The following is a 19385-nucleotide window of genomic DNA, read 5'->3' on the forward strand; positions in this document are numbered from 1 at the left end:
AGTCAAAAATAAAAAATTGTTGATCTCGATGTTCCAAAAATAAAATATATGCATGCTAACGCTGCAGTAAAAATAATAATAATGTCGGTGGTATTGTTTAAAAATAAACAAAGTAAACATTAAGATAAAAATGCTTGTACCATTTTCACATATAGGAATCTCTGCATGCTGACATTAAAGTAAAATTATCTACAATTTTTTTTTTTTTTTTTTTAAAGGGCATTTTTGGTATTTATTATATTGTTTCAAAATAGCTCTGTACATGCCGACATTAAAGGAAAAAAAACCTTAAATGATGATTAAAAAAAATGTGATTCTGTTCATTAAATAAAGAACAAAATAAAGGTGTAAAATAAATTCTTTATTGTATATAATGCACTCTGTTACACTTCTCTAGACAGTATTATGTCCTTCATTGACAAATATAATATCAGCCACATTTTTATATATATATATATATATATACTGAACGCACTCTTGAGGACCACATTCAATAATACAGCATGGTTTCAGTTCAAAAATAACTTGTGAGGCCCAGTAGATGGGCTAACTGACCTTAATATGCACAGCAACCAACCAAAAATTAATCATAATAACAATAACACTGGCCACTTCAATAATAGGTTTTATTTGTGATCCAGCTGCCTTCTGGGTCTCGTAACCTGTATCACAGTGCTCTTCCAAAATAACACTAGCATTCTACTTTTCTTCCTCTCTTCATTTTGTCATTAAAAAACAACTTAACAGTAGATTTAAGCATAGCAGCAACAGAACAGCAAAACGTCAGAACATAAATATATATATATATATTTTTCTTTTTTTTTTTAATTCAACAGTAACATGGCTGGAAGTACTGCTTGTTCAAGCAGGTAAGGCTTCGCCAAGAGGACTGCTCTGGGTGAACAGAGGGATTGGCTGGAGGGACTGTCCTCTCTGTCTCGTTTTAGCGATGCGGAGAAGGAGATGGTCAGTGCTAACGGGAGAACATGCATTGACGTTAAGACCAAATTAAGACGAGAGCAAAGACCTGGCCAGACTAGAGGAAATACCTTTGTGTCTTTGTACGTCTTTGGTCTCAGAGGGGCTCATCCTCGAGGACGTCGTCAACGCTTCCTGAGATCGAAGCAGCTTCTGAAGGACAAAGTAGGAGAAGAATCTCTTTAATGTTCTGCGACTGAACCAAAGAAAGTGAATAGGGCACTTTCATGATAGTAGCAGCCAAAATGACATATTGGCACCAAGCCCACAAAAATAAAGAATGGAATTGGATTCTTGTAACACTTCTTTGTCTTGATTTTCTTTTGTTCAATGAGATAAAGACGGACACAGAATAATGGAATGAGGTCAGCATTCTCAAATCCTGGGCTTATTTCATTGACCTTGCAACATAATACTCATGCAAGTCTTTTGACTCCTCCTGAAAGAATCTGAGAACAGCTGTAAAACATTGCTGGGATTCCTAGTGGTAACTGACGTTCTCCTCCAACACATCTAAAAAATGTTTTCCCCTCATACAGTCTCCACTAAAACCAACAGAACATAAAAACAAACCAGAAAAGAATATATTCGAAGATGATGATGGTGACGCCAGAGTACTCTGTGTTTACAGACACTTGCTGTCTATCACTTCTTGACCCAGTTCCTTCTATCTGGACCAAGTGGCCATATTTGGCTGGGATATCAAACCAAACCCCTGTTTTAGACGTTTGGAACTTGTCTTCAAGTTTGTTTGTTTTTTCATTGTTTCCTTTTGATCCCTCAGGTCAATGCTGGCCTCACCTATTGTAGCTAGCACATGCTATTCTCGTGCTCCACTTCTTGTTTCCAGCCGTCCCTGCTCTCAGCTGAGGCTCGGAGATGTTTTCCATTGCCTCAGCAAGTCCCATATAAACACCACCTCCTCTGCAGTCGCTATTGGCGGCTGGGAAGAGGCTCACACTGCAAACAACTATATTTTTCCTCTCCCTCTGTTGTCATCTCCTCGTAAATCCTACTCATCTTCATGCCAAATATTCTCCCACCTGACTGGAGGCTGCGCTGATGCAGGTCCCGGCTATCCTACCCTCACTGTTTTATTGTGGAAGGTGCAAAGGTGACGTGGTTTTCATTTCAACACGTCATCCCACTGGCCGGCGGGGGAACTTGCAGTATTTCCACCCTTATCTATTTTATCATCCGGTTAACCATGAAGAGCTCAACAGCGAGGATGCAGGAGGCGGCGAAACGGAGTTCAGTCGTGTCACGTCGATGGATGTGGGAAAGAACGTGATGTCTTGTGTGGGTTAAGACTGAGCAACGTGAGTAATTTGCTCCAGTGGGCAACTCTGCGAGTGATATTACCCAGATCTACCGATCCTGGGACGCGATGACGCTGGTCAATCTTCACTTTGTCCTCCTACACCCTCAATCCACCCTCTCGCATGGCAAAGAGGGAGAGTAAAGAATGAAGTGTGCGCTGATTCAGCCACTTCCCCTGACCAACGTCTCCTTGCTGTGCTCACCTGACAGACTGATACAGGACATGCTGAGCTCCGACGAGGCTCCAATGACATCATCCTACAGACGACATGAAACACCGTTAAATGAGGATAACTTAATGTCATAAAAACATTGCAAGGAGTGTTTTTTGATGCATTTTGATGGCTTTGCTTTGGTCTTTTAGCCGTATGGTTGCTTGCTTTACTGATAGTAACATCTCTTTGGACTTCATTTAGAGAGTTGAGCTGAAAAGAAAAGTCTAGATCTGCTCCTTGTAAATGAAGCAATGAGGAAATAACACATTCACAGCCGTGGAACTGCTGAGCGGCCAACTATCCAATCACTTTTACTGCCTTTAACAGATGGAGGTCACATGACAACGTTCACCTGATTTTTGATGTAAATATGCTCAGATTAAAGGTGAAAGTCTGCACATCTCGACTGTTGGTATCGTTTCAGATAATTGTCGCGGTGCAGGGTGCAGCTGGAATGCTGAGAATTTATTTGGACATTTTGCACAGTTAGGACACTGACTGCCCTGTTTTGGCCCCTTCCAAAGATGTGGAAGGTACAACTGAGAATTGGCAGAAAGGTGTTGGCACAGTGTGAGTGAGAGCATTTTTTGCAAGAGGCTCTAAACAGAAGGCAGGCAATATTGGGAGAGTGATGAGTGTACTGGGTCGTTAATATTGCACGGCAGCTAAACTGGAATCCAGGCTGAAAAATGAAAAATATGGAACTCTTGCGGTATGAAGTGTAAAATGTAAAAAGATTGAAATTTCTCTCTCTGTGCTATTAACAAGGATTCACTAATGAGCAACATTCACACGGCAGATGTGATCCGTGACTCACCAGCATCCTCTGCAGAGAGCCCAGATTGTCCCCGTCGGCCTTCCCGTTCACTGCTTCCTGGAAGCAAACTGCGTGTCCCAGCCGTATGAGCTCCTCACCGATGTCTAAACTCTGTGACAGACGCCCGCGATGAGAAACAAATCCATCGAAAGCAAAAGACAATCAGTTTTCACTCACCTTGCCCTGAGTGGTGTCATAGAGCTTGACACTGGGCCACGAGGAGGAGTCGGAGTGAGAGTAGCTGCAGAGTTTGGCCTGTAGGGGTCTCCAGCGGGCACAATGTGTCAGCCGATCAAAGTCATCCAAGGCCAACTCGCTCCACTCCTCGCCTGCAGAATCGACAGGACAGCACAGAATGCACTTGGAATGTTTGAGGGTTTACAAAAATTATATATATAAAAAAATATATATATTCATCCAGGATACAGTTGCTAAATTTGCAAATTTTCTCAAGTCGTTTGCCAGTTTTACCTTGTGGCCTCACGCCTGCTAAGTTGCACTCAATAGCTTGGAACGGCAAGCTGAGAAAGTCGCTCCTGAAATGTTAATGCAGCAAAAGCAAAGCTGTTAATATAAAGGAATTCCCCTGTCGCCAATGCCATATTCAGTAAAGCACTCATGAGCCCAGTTAAAGTGCAGAAGAATTCCCAACTCTTTGCCCTCAGGAGAAAACAAGCAGATTTTCAGCTCGGAGAGAACAAACAGCTACCAGTAAATGTTTATCATCACTTCAAGGACAGAGTTAACCCAATGGCAACAAAGTTTTTGACAGGACCTTTATGTAGTTTTATAACTGTCTCAACTGAGCTTCATGTTCACTGAAAACAAGATGAAAACTCTGTGGGGTGAAGGTGTGCAGCAAAAAGACACCACCAATATTGCAAGAGCCAAAGGGGAAAAGTACAGATTGAACTTGCAAATTCAAAAAATTAAAATTAAAAAATTAAAATAATGTCTTTTTCATCTGCTCTTGTAAAGCCATGCTCTCTCTTAATATGCTCTCCGTTTCCAGGCTCAAAATTGCAGCAAGCGCCGAGCATCAGACGACCTGACCGTGGAACCATCCTGAGTTTAGAAAACCGGATTGTTGGTTTTATGTGTTGCAGACCCAGCAGAGGCAAACGAGGCATAACGCTCATGAACAGGTCGTAACTTATTAGCAACTCTTCACAACAGTTGTTGTTCCTGCCGCTTTCAGCCATTTCACACAGCTGCCTGACCTGATCCTGCAGAGACTCTCTTTGGCCAGTCCCCCGTTGTCACCGAAGTCGACGTAGTACAGGTCCACCAGTCCGGAGGGGAGGACCCCCAGCACTCTGGCCCGGTTCCACTTGTCGTGGTCTCGGTAAGGAGCTGCAACAATGTCGCCCACCACCAGGGTCTCCACTCTCTGCTCCTGAGCACACACGGGGACGCACGCCACACAACTCTAAACTGAATGTAACATTCAAGTTTTTCTTACACTATAGGTGATAATATGGGATGGCAAATACTTTGAACCCTTGGCATTTCTCAAGCTCAAGATTTAGATCTCAACAAGCTCGCCAAGTACTTTTGTTTTCTGTTCTACTTAAAATGAACTTTCTTTTACTCCTTTTTTTGTTTTTTTATACGTGCCTGTTACTCAACATGTGTGAAGTGAAATTTTCAAAAACATGTATTTTCTTTTCTTTTTTCAAGATAACAGATTTCTGATGGCATCTACACTCAATAGCCCATCCTGGTGGATGCTTTGCAATGTTTTTGGTACAATTATGACGCTCATTTTCAATGTATCATCGTTGTTTTTGTATCGTGTGTGAGATCAGATAATAATAAGATTTGAAACAAAAACTAAATGCAACTTTTTTTGAGGATTAGCACTTTCAAGGGATTGTTGCATCTCCCACGCTCTCCAACACACACACACACACACACACACACACACACACATACACACACACACACACACACACACACACACACACGTACATGCAACAGTGCCATGACAGCGGTTGTCCTTACAAGGTTGCTGCTGCTGTAGAAGCGGGTCATCTCCTCGGTCAGTTTGTCCAGCTGCAGCGAGCGGACCCCCAGGATCTGGATCCAGAAGTGGTTGGGGTTCTCGTAGGCGGAAACATACACCTCCAGATGTTCATCAGGCTGGAAGCTCAAGTCTGGACTGGGAACTGAACACACAGTGACCATGGAAATACAGTCGGATGTGAGCATGATACGGTAAGGTGGGGGGTGGGGGTTAAGAGTCACAGACAGAAAGCAGGCTTACTTTCAAACTTGGAGATTTCAGACAGGGAGTCTGTGGTGATGCTCTCTTCCTCCTTCACGCTGCCGTTGCTGCTGCTCGTCACTTCTTCTAGCGCAATCTTTGCCTCTGCGGACGTGCCGTTGGAATGAACAATCCCATTCTTTTCAGTCTTGGTGTCGGCAACATTGTTGTTCAGGCCCGCAGGCGCTCCAGACTCTTTACGGTCCGGTCCCTCATTCGCAGCGGTGTGTCCGCGCTTCGGCCGCAGGGCTGACGACTGGGAGATCTTCACCCTCACCAGCTCGTCCTCTTTGACTTTACCAAGAATTAGTTCCTGTCAACAGATCACACATGTGGAGACACACACATTGACAGTCAGCGTTATGCTGATTTTCTGATCTGTACTTCATACGTTGCTTTCGTACTAGACTTACAAGCAAAAGTTGAGGAACGTCCCAGAATGAATTGATGAGAGCAGGGGAGTCAAACTCAAATACACAGTGGGGCAAAATTTAAAAATGGACAAAGTCGCGGTTCAACATTGACATTTATTGAAAAAAATCTTCCTGCAGATATGAGAGTGAACCTTTTTATATGGACCCAAACAAGTTTTGCTTCAATATTTAGTATGGAACAAGCAGAGCTCAATACTGTAAATGAAATAAGTTAATATTGCACACAGGCAAAATGGAATTTCAAATTAAAAAACTCAAAATGTAAATAAAAATCATATGGCTTTTATTTGCAGCCTTCTGATTTAAATTTCAATAGTAACCTTTTTCCATGGGATCATAATACATTAAAAAAAAAACATCAAACCAATTTAGTAAAAATAATAACATACTAAAATGCACGTCCTGTCCTGGTTGACGCGCCAAAATACCAGCAGAGCATTCTGGGATTTGTAGTTTTAAATCTACTTGTGCTCTAGCAGTGATTCTGTATTGCCTCACGGGCCAAATATAATTCCACTGTGGGCCAGAGTTTGACACCTATGCAATAGAGGTTATAAAAACCGGTAGTCATCCAAATGCATGAATCCTACACACCTTGGCCTGCTCCACCTCCTGCTTGGTCCCTGTGATTGTCACACTGCCCTTTGCGCCGGGCACTTGGCTCTTTTCTTTGGAATAAGACACTCTGGCCCCAGTGGTCCTGATGATGAATTTCAGGCTCTCTCCACCACGGCCTGCACACAGTTACACAAAACCTCAGGCCTTGACTCAACAAGATTCCATGTGCAGATCTGATCCAGCAGTCAACCTGAGTGGTAACGTCAAACCCACCGTCATACCACAGTTTTTCCACTAGAGGGCACTTTTGACCAAGCTGCGGCTCTTAAGAGACGCTCAACTGAGAGAATGTAGCAGAATCAACCAATCTGGACGTCAGGTTTATCGATCAAACAAAAAGTGAAGCACGTCGAATTACTTTCCAAGTTATAAAAAAAAAATCACAAAAGCCCAGTGGAGATTTGAATAAGCAGAGAAACATTTCAAAGAGCTCATTTGAACCATATTAATTAAATAGTATATTTATTGCTTTAAAAGAAGAAAGAAAATCCCAATTATAGTCCTTAAACATTAGGCATGTATATATATATATATATATATATATATATATATATACATATATACATATATATATATATATATATCTTCGGAGGGAGGCAGGGGGAGGGGAGTAGTTCTAAAATGTTGGCTGCATCAGAGGCACACAAACAAAAATGATTCTGTTGCGTACTGTTAATAAGACCAAACACCAAAATTAAATTCTTGTAGTTCTCGGACTCTTGTTCTCCACATGTGTTAAGAGGGACTTCGTCATCAGTTCTGAACTGGACGGCACAGTGAATGTACAGCGTGTCGGTAAATGTTGAGGGAAAATGGAAAATTGAGACTGATTATTTGATTATTAGCCCAATACAGTGAATCACAAACGCACAAGTATCCAAAAACTGAATTCCACCACTTTGCATGGAAATCACTGATACTATATCGTCAAACGTACCTATTATACGTCCAAATGCTGTTTGAGGAACCTCCAAAGTTTCCGTTACAGGCGAACATTCAATAACTAGGTTCTCCAGAACGCAATGGGCCAACAGCACCTCCTCCTTGGAGCCTTGCAGCAGCAGGCAGACGGACGTCCTGCACCCAGGCTCCCCCAACTCGGAAAAAACCCTCACCTGGGCGCCAGACTTCTGGGTGACCTAACGATGAGGACAGAGTGAGTCGCTGCCAGGCCATTCATTGAGAAAGCACAAGCAGCTTCTGTTTAAATGTCCCATGCTAAGATGCACACTAATGAAATCACCTGGTGCCACACTGAAAAATAGAAATTAGGTGAAACAAATGTAGCTGTTTTTGCAGAAGTTTGAAAAATAGGGGCAAACAGGCTGTTTTCTGGATGTTTAGAGATCTGAAAGTGGGAACAATATGGCAGATATGCAAGAAATTATCACTAAAAATAATTTTTGCATCTGTATGGGCAGAAAGAAAGAGGGGGGAAAAAACTTGCACAAAAACAAGTTGCATGTGAAAGTGTGATGGCTGGATGTTGATGAGGACGCTAACCACTGGGGGAACCTATCTATAATTACTCTGAGGCTTCCACCACATTACTGACTCAAGAAAAAGTCCAAGTTAAAGTCCCAGTGATTGTCACATCCCAGAGGATGTGAAATTTGTCCCCCGCATTTGACCCATCCATCCCCGGAGGGGTTATATTGACCAGTAACCGGTGGGAAGCGGCGCAGCCAGGGAACCAGGGAACCATTGGGTGATTCACTGGTTGTTCTGCAGTGAGAGCTGCTCACCATGCTCATAAAATTAGCTTGACATCTTGATATGTTCCTGTAGGCCTCGACTGGAAGCGTCATCTTGGACACCTCTGGGCCCTCAGATTCTTGACCTTGAGTGAAGCACAGACACACATAGTCAAAGATCACGGAACAATACAAGAGAAAGTGACTCAATTGGCTGTGTACAGCAGTGTCCTTCAACCACACTAGTGTACCATGAGATGAACAATTACCCAATGTCACTTCTTTGGTCTAAAAAAACAACAAAAAACATTCCATTGTGGAGTGACTGTGCTTTGTACTACGTACAATCGTTGCATTGCACTTTAAAACTGCATCTGCACTTTACTTCTATTTTTACACTCGCATGTATCCCGGTTCACAGGTCACCAGAATACGTATTAGTGTTTTTCTATTATTGATTATCAGTTCTGTCATTGTCTGTTTGTGCGGTCGCTGCATCGAAATCGATTTTAATGTGCACTGGAGAGTGAATGTTTTCAATGACAAAATAAAAGTCTGAAGTCTGTAAAAGCAATGTGAGCCTATTTTCCTCCCTCAGTCCCTCCCAGGAAAACAGCTGTGTGCATCTAAACAGGCCAAGGTTTCATACTGAGTATAAATAAAGAGACTACACTCTCATTATTAGGCTGAAAAGTAGATTTTTTTTTTAAAAAAGTAGAAAAAAGGTTGAAGAACACTTGTGTACAGTGTACGCAAACACTTCTTTGCAGAACTTGTGTAGCACCTCAACACTTACTGTTGTTGGGGCTGCTTATATGCCTGTAGACGATGTAGCCCACGGTGGCCCCGACAGACAGGCCGGCAGCCAGGGCCACCATCTTGCCAGAGCTCAGGGTGCTCTTGTGACCTTCCATCACTGCATCCATGACACGCCGCGCACCCAAAGGGATGCTCCACCTGAACACAAGCAGGAGAATTGTCTGTCGACTGGCCATTGCCCGAGATGGCTGCTGCTGCTGCTGCTGCTGCTGCTACACTGACACATTCTCAATGCCTTCGACACTGTCAACACGATCATACTGGAGTCAGTATGTTAGAAGCTCACGTCACGTGTGATCGCCGGCAGTTCTGGCGGACTGGACGGAGGGCCATGCAGCGCAAAAAACAAAAAAAAAGCCAAAAGCCAGCCCCAATTGAGAATACACACATTAGCTGTTCTCAAGACATTTTCTCTTTAGACATCAAGACACCAGCCGACTGGATCTCAGCCTGGTTAAGGCCAGGTGCACTGCAAACTGGGGGATTTTAACAGCCTGTAAAGTTTCCAGCGAGATGCACTGCTGGGAATGAGGCCAATTAACTGGAGGTGTGCTGTGTGCAGATTGCACAAGGAAAACAGCAACTGAATCAGAGCCTCTGTCCAGGATACATGGAACAGGTGCAAAGTAATTTATACTGGGTTAGTAGTTGATTTAAAATGAAGATTAAGCTAGCGGGAGGTTTTGAACAGGGTTTTGGGGACATTTGTCTGCGTCAGTAGAGTCTGGAGTGAACAAGAACAAACCTGAAAATAAGCATAACTTGGCTCCTCAAAGAAAAACTACTTTCTTTCTGATTTTATTTGCCGCTGCATACTCTTAATAGCGTCTGGAAAATTCCGAGTGCTCGTTTTTGGCCCCGACTCTAAGTTCTTCCCATTTTTCCTCTGCAAGGGGTGTTTAACAGCCTTTCTTGAGAATCAGTACTCCAATTGCTCAAAATAGCCTTTGCCCCCATCTCATTATTTGCCCGACGTCAATAGGCTGCAAATAATGTGCATAAGCAGTTTCATGCACACAGCAGCAGTTCCTAAATGATAAACATTTAGTATTGTAATGCAAACACACACACACACACACACACACGCACACAGCACTGCTCTATGAATGCACCAAGCCAGACCGCTGCGGTCCCAACCAGCAAATGTAAAGCACCAAAAATAATTTGCTGCGCACGCTGCTTCACACTCAGGATTGGGTGACCTCCAGCCACTCTATCAGCCACTGAACACTTGCAGCCAATGGTACACGACAACAAAGAATGAGCTGGAGGTGAGCCCACAGTTACCACTGTGCATGAGCGAGCAGCTGACGGCAGCGGCACCATGCAGATGCGTGTCTCACTGGGAGAAGAGCGCCCTGGGACTGCAGTTGAGAAACACATGGGACCTGGACACCCCAACGTCCATCTCAGAGAGACAGTACCGCAAATCTTCTTTGATCCCAGCGACTTTTTTTTTTTTTTTTGTGCGTTAAACTGCTTGTTTGTTTTCAATCCACGACGTTCAAGAATGCTGACAGACAAGCAGAAGGGGGAAGTCAAGTGTGAGCATTTCAAAATCACTGCACGACAGCAACAAGTCAGTCAGATTGGACAAAGTTGGTTTCGTCACAGATCATTCTGGGGGGCGGGGGGGACCACTCATCCTGCTGTTGTCAGTCCTGCACACGACAACACGATGACATATGACATGTGACACTGTAGGGGAAATTCTCATGGGATTCTTAGTTGCGCCAGCTTAACAAATGGAAATTCAATGCAGGGTCTCGCTGTCACATGCAAAAGTGCGTGCTAGAAACTTAATGAAGACATTGTCGATAATAAGGGTGTCTACTTCATTTCGGCCTCGTATTCATCCGCCAAAAAAAACGACTTAACAACACAGATTAAATCGTGACAATGTCGTGCAGACACGTCGATTCGGCACCCTCGGTGAATAGTCAGTATATGACATGGCAACCTTCACGGCACGCGACTGGCTATTAAAAGATTACGTCACGACCATTACACATCAAGAATTGGTATTTAAGCATACGCCCGACGTTGTTTGAAGATTCAACGTTTTTGAACGGAATACGACATTTAGCTGTCTCAAAACTATCACACCCCAAGACTACCTCGGATAACCTTGTCGGCGCAAACCACTCGCGCTGTCAAAATTAACGCTATCGAGTGCAACCTTTAAATGACCGAATATGATGCTTCACCTCCGGCGTGGCGTCAAACCGACAGGAAGCGCACTTTCTCCTCCGCCGCCGCCGCGCTAACCGAGCTAACGGTTTGCTAGCCGCTGGCATGCGGGTGCAAAAGACGTACAACACCGGCAAAAGGCGACAACGCGTATTAGGAAAGCGCGGAAACCTCAACACATACAAGGTTGTTTTTTTTTTTACTCCGACAGTCCGCCACCGTCTAGGAATTGCGGTAAATACATGTTAGGACGTGTTAACACTTACAGACCTTCAGCCTCTCTTATGAATCGACCCCGTTAGTAACAAATGTGAAGCTCACAGAGAGAAATGTCAGTCGTACCGGAAACTACATGTATTAATTTATGAGTTCAGCATAAGCGTCATAGAGCCATTATTATGGGAAGCAGATATGTTATTTTCTTTTTTCTTTTTCTTTTTTTTACGAAGGTACATTATTTCAACGAGTCGTGTTCATAAATGCTACTTACAAACGTGACCACAGCGGAAATTAACTTGAAGGTCAACCCGGAAATGCACTCTCCATCCTGGTTAAATTAGACGTGCTTTGAAAAACTTCAAAGTGAAATAAGAGTGACATCATCACGAATGAGGATTTCGGGCCACGATCTTAAATTGTTCATTAAATGGTGGATTTGGGTTTTGGTACAAGAAATGTGAAAATTTAACAAAATTCAGATCCGAAATTGGCGTTTTTCTGAGAATGATGGGAAGAGGGAAAAAAAAACATTAATACCAAACTTTGTAACCAGCCAATACATTTTCTCCCTCATTTTTGAACAATAAAATGCATCACAAATTATTTTCATAAATAAAAGAGCAGATTTATTACATGACATAATCAATACACAAACAAATCTGTCAAAAGTCTCCAACATAGACGCTTTAAAAAATACAAAATATACATTTATGCATCTTGTGAACAACTATACCACAGTCCATCACCCCCAACCCCCACCCTACAAATCCACAACCAGGGATTTGGCTCCTTGGTTTTCCATAGCAATGTTAGCAAAATGCTAAGCATCGACTCCGCAGGTAAATCCAGAGACCTGGCAACATACAGTATGCTCTGCAAGTCCATGCTTGAGTTTTGTATCGTGAACTAAGCAGCAGAACACTTATCACATGTACGTCGTTCAAGACGGGGCATTCATGGGATGTTCATGCAGCATAGCCCAGCACATGGGAAGGTAATATAAGTCCCAGAAGTTTTCCCACTAGCCTGGCTTACAATGCCTGGCTTACAATGATCATAACGTGATGACGACTCTTTTGAAGAGGACGGGGGGGTGAAACATTATCTGCGTTTTGGTGCTGTAAGATCAGAGGACAGTATTGTGCTTTAGTACCTCTTTGCTTTCACAGCTTAAAAATCTGACTATACATAAAACCTAAGAGTTTTGTTTGTTAAAAAAAAAAAAAATTGCTAATGGACCACAAACATATCATTAAAAGCAAACAAGCTTTCAGCAGGGTTTTGGCCTGCTTATGACTGGTGCTAAAAATGGATTTGAGTCTATCCAGGCTGGCCACTGTGTCCGCAAACTTCTCATCAAAGTCTGCTCTGGATGCGTTTTTATCAATTTAAATTGATAGAGTGGTTCCTGTATCATGACAATCTCTCATAAGAAGCTCTTGACAGTGTCACTGGTGCACACCGCCAGCTACTTTTGTGTTGATCAGTGTTGAACATCCATCAAAAGCCTGTTTTTCCATCCTGATATTGAGGGGCGGGGGGAAGAGCTGTGTCAAAAGGAACTGCTAATAGCTGCTGCTGCTGTGAGTGATGCTGCAGAGGACTTAAGTGACTTACAATCAAAACAGCCAGACATACAATTTACAACCACCGGCCTGGAAGCAGACAAATTAAAAAGATAATAATGATGCAACAATTAAACGCTGAAATAATCCCCACAGAGCCCAGAGTGAACCACCATTGACTGTTCATGAACTAACAATAGAAGAGGACAAACATTAAAGCTGTGTTCCCTCCAGATCCATGTGTTTGAAACAGGAAGGGTTGTGACATATTACACTTAAACGTAATGAGAATGTTTTTTCCCGAAAAATATTATGAGAAAAGGTAAAACCTGATTATCATATAATTTGTATCACCCAGCATAATAGCACACATTGATTCAAGCCTACCTGGGAAGTTGCATCCTGTTCCTTAACTGATTTCTAGACTGTCTCGGTTCCAGCAAAATGAAAATAAAAGCAATAGAAAATAAAGACTAAATGACATCGGGCATAAAGCTGTTCTGAATAAATAAGATTGTTTTTTTTGTTTCTCTAGGAACCATTGCTTAAAAGGCCGGGACCAAGATTGTTGGGTACACTTCAGATCGTGTTGCTGGAACGATTTGATGTGGAGCTGGATTCTTCTTGGCTTTTGTTTGTTTCTTTTTTTTTTCTTTTTTTTAATAAAAACTAAAGGGTATCCTGAGTTCCTGCCTACTGATGTGTTCTCAAACAGACAGACAGGCTGAGGTGGAAGGCAACTGAATGATATGAAGCACCTTTCTGAGGAAAAGAAATCAGTAGTTCAAGGGAGGGACAACGTGGGCTCGAAGTAGCATGCTGGCACATTCTTCACTTAGACGTGTGTACAGTATTTCTACAGAACGACGGTTGGTGTGTATCAAACAATCATCATTGAACGCTCTCCTCCATCCTGCCCCAAGAACTGAGGAGCGGTGAAGACTCGTTAGAAGTTGCACTAGAAGTGAACCTTTACTTGCAGATTCGTTGCCACGGTGAGTTTGTAAACTCAACAATAGAGGGGTTCAGATAAAAAGCTCCTTTTACACCCACAGTTATTGTTCTTGCTGATTATGTTCTGCCAATATCCTGTGGTGAAAACTTAGTTGAATATAAAGTCCAAAGTTTGATTATTAAAAGACAGAAAACTTGAAAAATTGTTATCAATACACTGTGTAAAATACATAAATGATTCAACAATTTGTGAAATGACTGACAATGAGAGGACGGGCAGACGACACTGGGTTAATATAAAATGTTTCACGTTTTTAAAGATTAGCACTCGTTCAATTTCAATTGATTAACTGTATTTTTCCAAATTGGTTTCATTTGTGTGAATGTTAATGGTGGTATTGTCTTAAAACACCAGGAATAATAACATCTATCACTTTGAGCATGTTGGCTCCTGTTACTAGAACATCTATGTCATTAAAATGAAGCTACAGTTAAAAATCAGATGACAACAAATCTATGAAGAGTTTAACCGTCACAAAGCTGTTAAATCTTCCCGCTAGGCTAGTCAACTATGTGAATTGTTGGGTCAAATAAAGATTGTGTAACCATTGCGTGCACATGGCAAGTCTCTGTGATAAACTGTCTTCTTCTGAGGAAAACATTTGGATCTAAAACTGAGCTGAAGAGAGGCTGACATAGTCAGCAAACACCAGCTGCAAGTTTTTACACATTGTCAATTGACTATGGTGCCAAGTTACCCAACCAAGCTAGTTGACTTTTAGCAGGGAAGTAGCTTCAGCGTTTGTGTCTGTTACTTACTGTAGCAACTAAAAACTTGGGTAAATCTTTTTTCTTTTTTTTTAGGGCGATTGCGGCAGCGAATAAAATTTGGCCCTTAGGGAAAGAAATATCTTATGAAAGATGACTGTACAATTCAGATTTCACAAATTCTTGTTCCATTTAAATATTTCTTGTGTTTGACTATTTTGTAACACAACCAGGCACTGATTTTCAGGCGTTTCTCGTGGATACAGACATACTGATTTCAGAAAATAAAGTTAAATTCATAAAGGCTGGAGCTATATGAGGGCGAAACACGATTCAGTGAGTCTCGTTAAAAAAATTAGACGCGGGGGGATGGGGGAGGGGGGATTGCTGGGACTGAGAGCAAGCATGCACAAGTCTCCCAGAGATTAAAACAGTGTTGATGGTGAGGAAGAAGAAAAAAAAAACTTCATTTAAAAAAAACATTCTCATGCCTTAAAAAATAAAACAATTTAAACTGGATAATAAATATCTGCCTATTTTTGGCTCTTCTCTATTATTTTTTTCTTATGAAATAATCACTTTGGAATTTTGTCTTTCATATACGGACAGAATACACCTTTGTTTAAGACAGCAACCCCGGAGTGTTGACCAGAGACACTGGCATCATAAAGTTCCATAAAATTCTGTTCCTGACTGCATTTCTTCTGAGTATTTCTTTTCTTTTCTTTTTTTCAAACAGGGCACTAGCTCAGCCCTTCCTTGGTTACCACATATGTCGACCAACTGGTTCCCTGAACAGACTCTTCACCGTCTTCAGGTGGAACCCATCAGAATGGAGAGTTCATCCCCAGCTTTGTTTCAAACTGCAGTTTCTGTCTCTTCTGGTAGCGAACTCGCACCCTGCAATGAACGAATAAGCAGAGATCAAACGTGAAGCCGAGACCAACACAAGGTTACAAACAACACGACTTCCCAGCTTGGAGACAAATCACAGATTGATCTGATTGCTAAATAATCCTGAATAAATCCTCACTAGTTCCAAATGCAAGATCAGTCTTTCAGTCCTGCTGAATTCATACGTTTGCATGCAAAATGTGCATTACCCGTTTTCAAACGTAAATTTGGTTCTTTATGGTTTCAGTGCCCCTTGAGTCTTGTTTTCATACCGTATCTCATGCAGCTTCACAATTTCGTTGACCACCATCACCACTAGCGGAGACAGAGACACCAGCAGCCAGGCAAGCAGCGGTATGTCACTGAGGTCAAAGAGCAGGGGGCTGTGCCGGTGATGCCATAACTGGTAATCCACCGTGGCCTGGACCACCTGGCTGAGCAATCTGCAAGAGAACAGGAAGGAGCAAACCTTAGGACTGGCTGCAGACTGTAAATTAGTTTTAATTTAATTTAATTTAATTTAATTTAATTTAATTTAATTTAATTTAATTTACATTGACATTTATATAATGTGTATATTATAGATTATTAATGTTAGAAAAAAATGTTCCAGCAAAAAGAGCCATTATTTCAAAATTGTCAGAGGTTGCTTCACTCAACAGTGTTGCAAGTTCAGCTGAGGTTCTGCACATTTTTAAAGGCCTTTGTTGGCAAGCATGATCTGGCCGTCACAAGTAAAAAGCTCCCATTGTTCATTTTGGAGTGTGCTGGCCCCAAAGCACCTTGGAATATCTGCACGAAATGCCAATCACATGGCAGCAACTTGCTGAAGTGCAAAATGAGCATCAAAGTTTGGGAGAATAAGTGACTATGAACGTGATGAACACGGTTGCTGGTGCCAGAGAGGCTGCAGGTCAGAAACTGGGAATGGACTGGGATTTTTTTCATCTCTTGGGTTTACATAGAACGATCTAAAAAAAAGACAATAACCACTGAGCAGCAGTTGTGGAGGAAAAAGCAGTATGCAGAACAGCAGCTCTAAACACTATCAGCTGGGCCTTCAGCTAAAATGTATTAAGCTTGAGCAAATAAAAGCAGTCATTGTCAGTCATTTGTGACTGAGTGGGCAAAGTTGTATCACTTACACCACGGGTACAGTGAGACACCACCAGGTGTTGCTGAAAGGACTCTTTCTCCACAGGGGCTGGGAGCGGTGCACGTAGCTGAGGGAGATCACCACTGACAAAATGACACCATCAAGGGTTTAATAATAATAAATACAAGACAAATACAATGAGAGCAGTGCGTTTTTGAGCCTCCTCCTACCTGTGTGTAAGGCGAGGAACCCTGCCATGACCTTCTGAGTCAGCAGAAGACCATTCGACAGCTCACCGAACCAGTGGGGAGCGTTCTCTGAAGAGCTGCACACGTCACACGTTCACACAGAAACATGAGCAATCACCTCCAACACGTCTTCTCTAGCAACACTAACTTTCACCGATACAAGCAGCACCAGCATATAGCAGGGCTGGGCTGCTGGATACTGGTGGCAGAAAAAAACAAAACACTGAAATGTATTGAATTCAACCATTAAAACACAACAATATCAATTTAATATAACAGAAGGGAAGAACTGTCTCAAAATAAAAGCCAAAATGAAAATTAATTGATTAAACATGTCCCAAAATTCGTCCAACAAACTGAATGTTGGGTGGTTGAAAAAAAAAATAATAAAAAATCAACTTGTTTTCTTTCGTCGTGGCTCTGCTCATTTCAATTATATCTCTGTATCCCACAAAATCATGCATTCATTCATCAACTGTTGCAGGACCACACTGGTGTCACACATCCACTCATATTAATCACAACTGTTCAAGGTCGCTTCCTGTCAAACACAAACAAGTGCAGCGCAGTCACTTCCGGTACCTGGCCGTGAGTATATGAAGGCAGGGGACGGTGGTGTTGTCAGCGAAGGTGACGTTGCTGCTTTTGAGGCACACCTCCTGGAGGGTGAAGCCAAAGGCCACCAGGTAGGCACACACAGTCAGGAAGAACTTCAGCAGGAAGCAGCCAAGGAAGTAGTTCTGAGTCTGCGCCAAGAGGACAAAGGAAGGGTGAAAGGCTGCTGCATCAATAATGGCCTCAATGCTCCATTAACAATGGCCTCCTTTGTCACAATCTTGTTTGTGCACTTGTAAGATTTGGCTATGGGCTGTGAAAAGGCAAAAGGAGCAGCAGCGTTTTTAGCCGCAGCACTGTCCAAACCTGTGTGTGAAAAGGCTGCACACAATAGTGGCAGTTACTTATTGAGCAGACAGAACACTGGTGGTCCCTCTGGAAATGGGTGAAAGTTATACTAGGTAACAGGGTGCTGCAGAAAGTAGTTAGCAGGAAGAAATAAATAAAATACCATTAAGATCTAGGAGCCGTGTCTTTTTCCTTCAATTAAAGCGGTTTCTTTCATATACATTGCTTGTCTTGTGACGCACCAAGTTTCCAGCCACAAAAAGTCTTCTCGGAATCCTGATTTACGTTATATATAAAATTGCAACAACATACACAGAGTGACCATTCTTTCATTTAATAAGGACTTATGAGAAAGACGTCATTTTTGAGGCCTCAAAGGAGTTTACAATATCACCACATGCCTGAGGGGCGGAACAATGTGTTTTTGAGCGGATCAGAATCTGAAGCTTGCAGATCAGCAGCAGACCCCAGAGATGAACGGGATGTGTGATCCTACCTTCCTCGGTATCGCATCAAAGTTTTTCCCTGTGGCAACACTCATGACTGAACTGTCTGCTGGCTTCCCCAGGAGAGAGACGCTGTTTAAACAAGGGGATTGTCAGGTTGACAGCCAGAGAGAGATTTTGTCTTGCACTGATTCATAGTAACGCTCTAGTTTGATGGTGACAGTGTGGCTGTACCTCAGGAGCGGGCAGCTGAAGCAGGACAGCCACAGGATGTCAGTGGTGTTCATGGGAGGAGGGAGCTGAGCGAGGCAGGCTAAGAACTGAAGGCCGAGAGCAGAGACATCTTGTTATTGCACTGGACACTGTTTATCTTCAGTTTTAATAGAGATTGTAGCTCACTGCTCTGCTGTGCAGCGGCAGGGCATCACCTCACCTGGATGATGACCAGGCTGAGCTGACACTGCAGCAAAAACAGGAAGCACTTGCGGATGCCATAGGTCGTGTGTCGAGCCTGCAGTTAAGCAAACAGAAATTAAACCTGAAACTTGGGACCATCTCCTCACTGACTAGTGTGTGTGTGTGTGTGTGTGTGTGTGTGTGTGTCCAACCTGCTCTATCAGCTTGACCATGCTGACGCTGTCTCCTTGGTGGAAGGTGACGGCGCAGCCCAGACTATTGAGCTGGCCGGAGAGCCTGAGGGGTGACAGACCCTCCGTGTCTCCATTGATGCCTCCTCCGGTGGCGTAGCCAAACGTCTCCCACGAGCACTGGGACGGGTACAGGGGGTCCAGGGCGATGCTGCGTGAAGGAAGGTCAAGCTTTTCACCTCACAGTTTATTACAACAAGAGAAAAAAAAAAGCTTCTTTCTAGCGCACAGCTCTTTAACAGCAGGTCACAAGAGGTCAACTGCTGCGGTTGTGGACCTGACCAACTTTTTGGT

General features: G+C 42.8%; 2 protein-coding genes across 9 annotated transcripts in view; both read right to left on the minus strand.

Moving 5' to 3' along the window:
- Positions 1-340: 340 nt before the first annotated feature.
- On the minus strand, positions 341-11932 carry tdrkh (tudor and KH domain containing). 4 transcript variants are annotated; one of them, XM_076033673.1, is made up of 14 exons: positions 11842-11932; positions 9139-9299; positions 8394-8488; positions 7586-7787; positions 6625-6764; positions 5597-5909; positions 5335-5498; positions 4551-4726; positions 3802-3866; positions 3508-3659; positions 3331-3441; positions 2502-2556; positions 1050-1131; positions 341-973 (listed from the first exon to the last, which is right to left on the minus strand). In XM_076033673.1, the coding sequence occupies exons 2-13, from the start codon at positions 9266-9268 to the stop codon at positions 1076-1078; spliced, it is 1659 nt and encodes a 552-aa protein (XP_075889788.1). In that variant the 5' UTR covers positions 9269-9299; positions 11842-11932; the 3' UTR covers positions 341-973; positions 1050-1075. The 4 variants fall into 4 exon arrangements, with proteins under 4 accessions (XP_075889788.1, XP_075889786.1, XP_075889787.1 ...); XM_076033671.1 differs by lacking the exon at positions 11842-11932 and adding an exon at positions 11618-11757; XM_076033672.1 differs by lacking the exon at positions 11842-11932 and adding an exon at positions 11622-11750.
- An 856-nt stretch (positions 11933-12788) lies between these two features.
- Positions 12789-19385, minus strand: part of tmem94 (transmembrane protein 94) — a 29286-nt gene continuing 22689 nt past the window's right edge. For all 5 annotated transcript variants that reach the window (XM_076033678.1, XM_076033677.1, XM_076033676.1 and 2 more), the window contains 9 exons: positions 19053-19242; positions 18878-18955; positions 18679-18764; positions 18495-18576; positions 17678-17841; positions 17078-17172; positions 16897-16990; positions 16024-16194; positions 12789-15757 (listed from right to left, as the gene is read on the minus strand). In XM_076033678.1, coding sequence (XP_075889793.1) covers positions 15685-15757; positions 16024-16194; positions 16897-16990; positions 17078-17172; positions 17678-17841; positions 18495-18576; positions 18679-18764; positions 18878-18955; positions 19053-19242 — 1033 coding nt within the window. In that variant the 3' untranslated portion in view covers positions 12789-15684. The remainder of the gene's footprint in view (positions 15758-16023; positions 16195-16896; positions 16991-17077; positions 17173-17677; positions 17842-18494; positions 18577-18678; positions 18765-18877; positions 18956-19052; positions 19243-19385) is intronic.

This window comes from Nelusetta ayraudi, unplaced genomic scaffold (genome assembly GCF_046127955.1).
Source record: "Nelusetta ayraudi isolate G7.1 ecotype Tasmania unplaced genomic scaffold, CSIRO-AGI_Nayr_v1 ptg000042l, whole genome shotgun sequence".
NCBI lineage: Eukaryota > Metazoa > Chordata > Actinopteri > Tetraodontiformes > Monacanthidae > Nelusetta > Nelusetta ayraudi.

Excerpts from the sequence above, each read along its gene's own strand:
- tdrkh (XM_076033670.1), bottom strand. The coding sequence starts at position 10,569 with ATGGACGTTGGGGTGTCCAGGTCCCATGTGTTTCTCAACTGCAGTCCC. Across the intron at positions 5,499-5,596 it reads TGAAATCTCCAAGTTTGAAA|TTCCCAGTCCAGACTTGAGC; the intron begins GTAAGCCTGCTT and ends CTGTGTGTTCAG. Across the intron at positions 1,132-2,501 it reads GTCCTGTATCAGTCTGTCAG|AAGCTGCTTCGATCTCAGGA; the intron begins GTGAGCACAGCA and ends TTTGTCCTTCAG.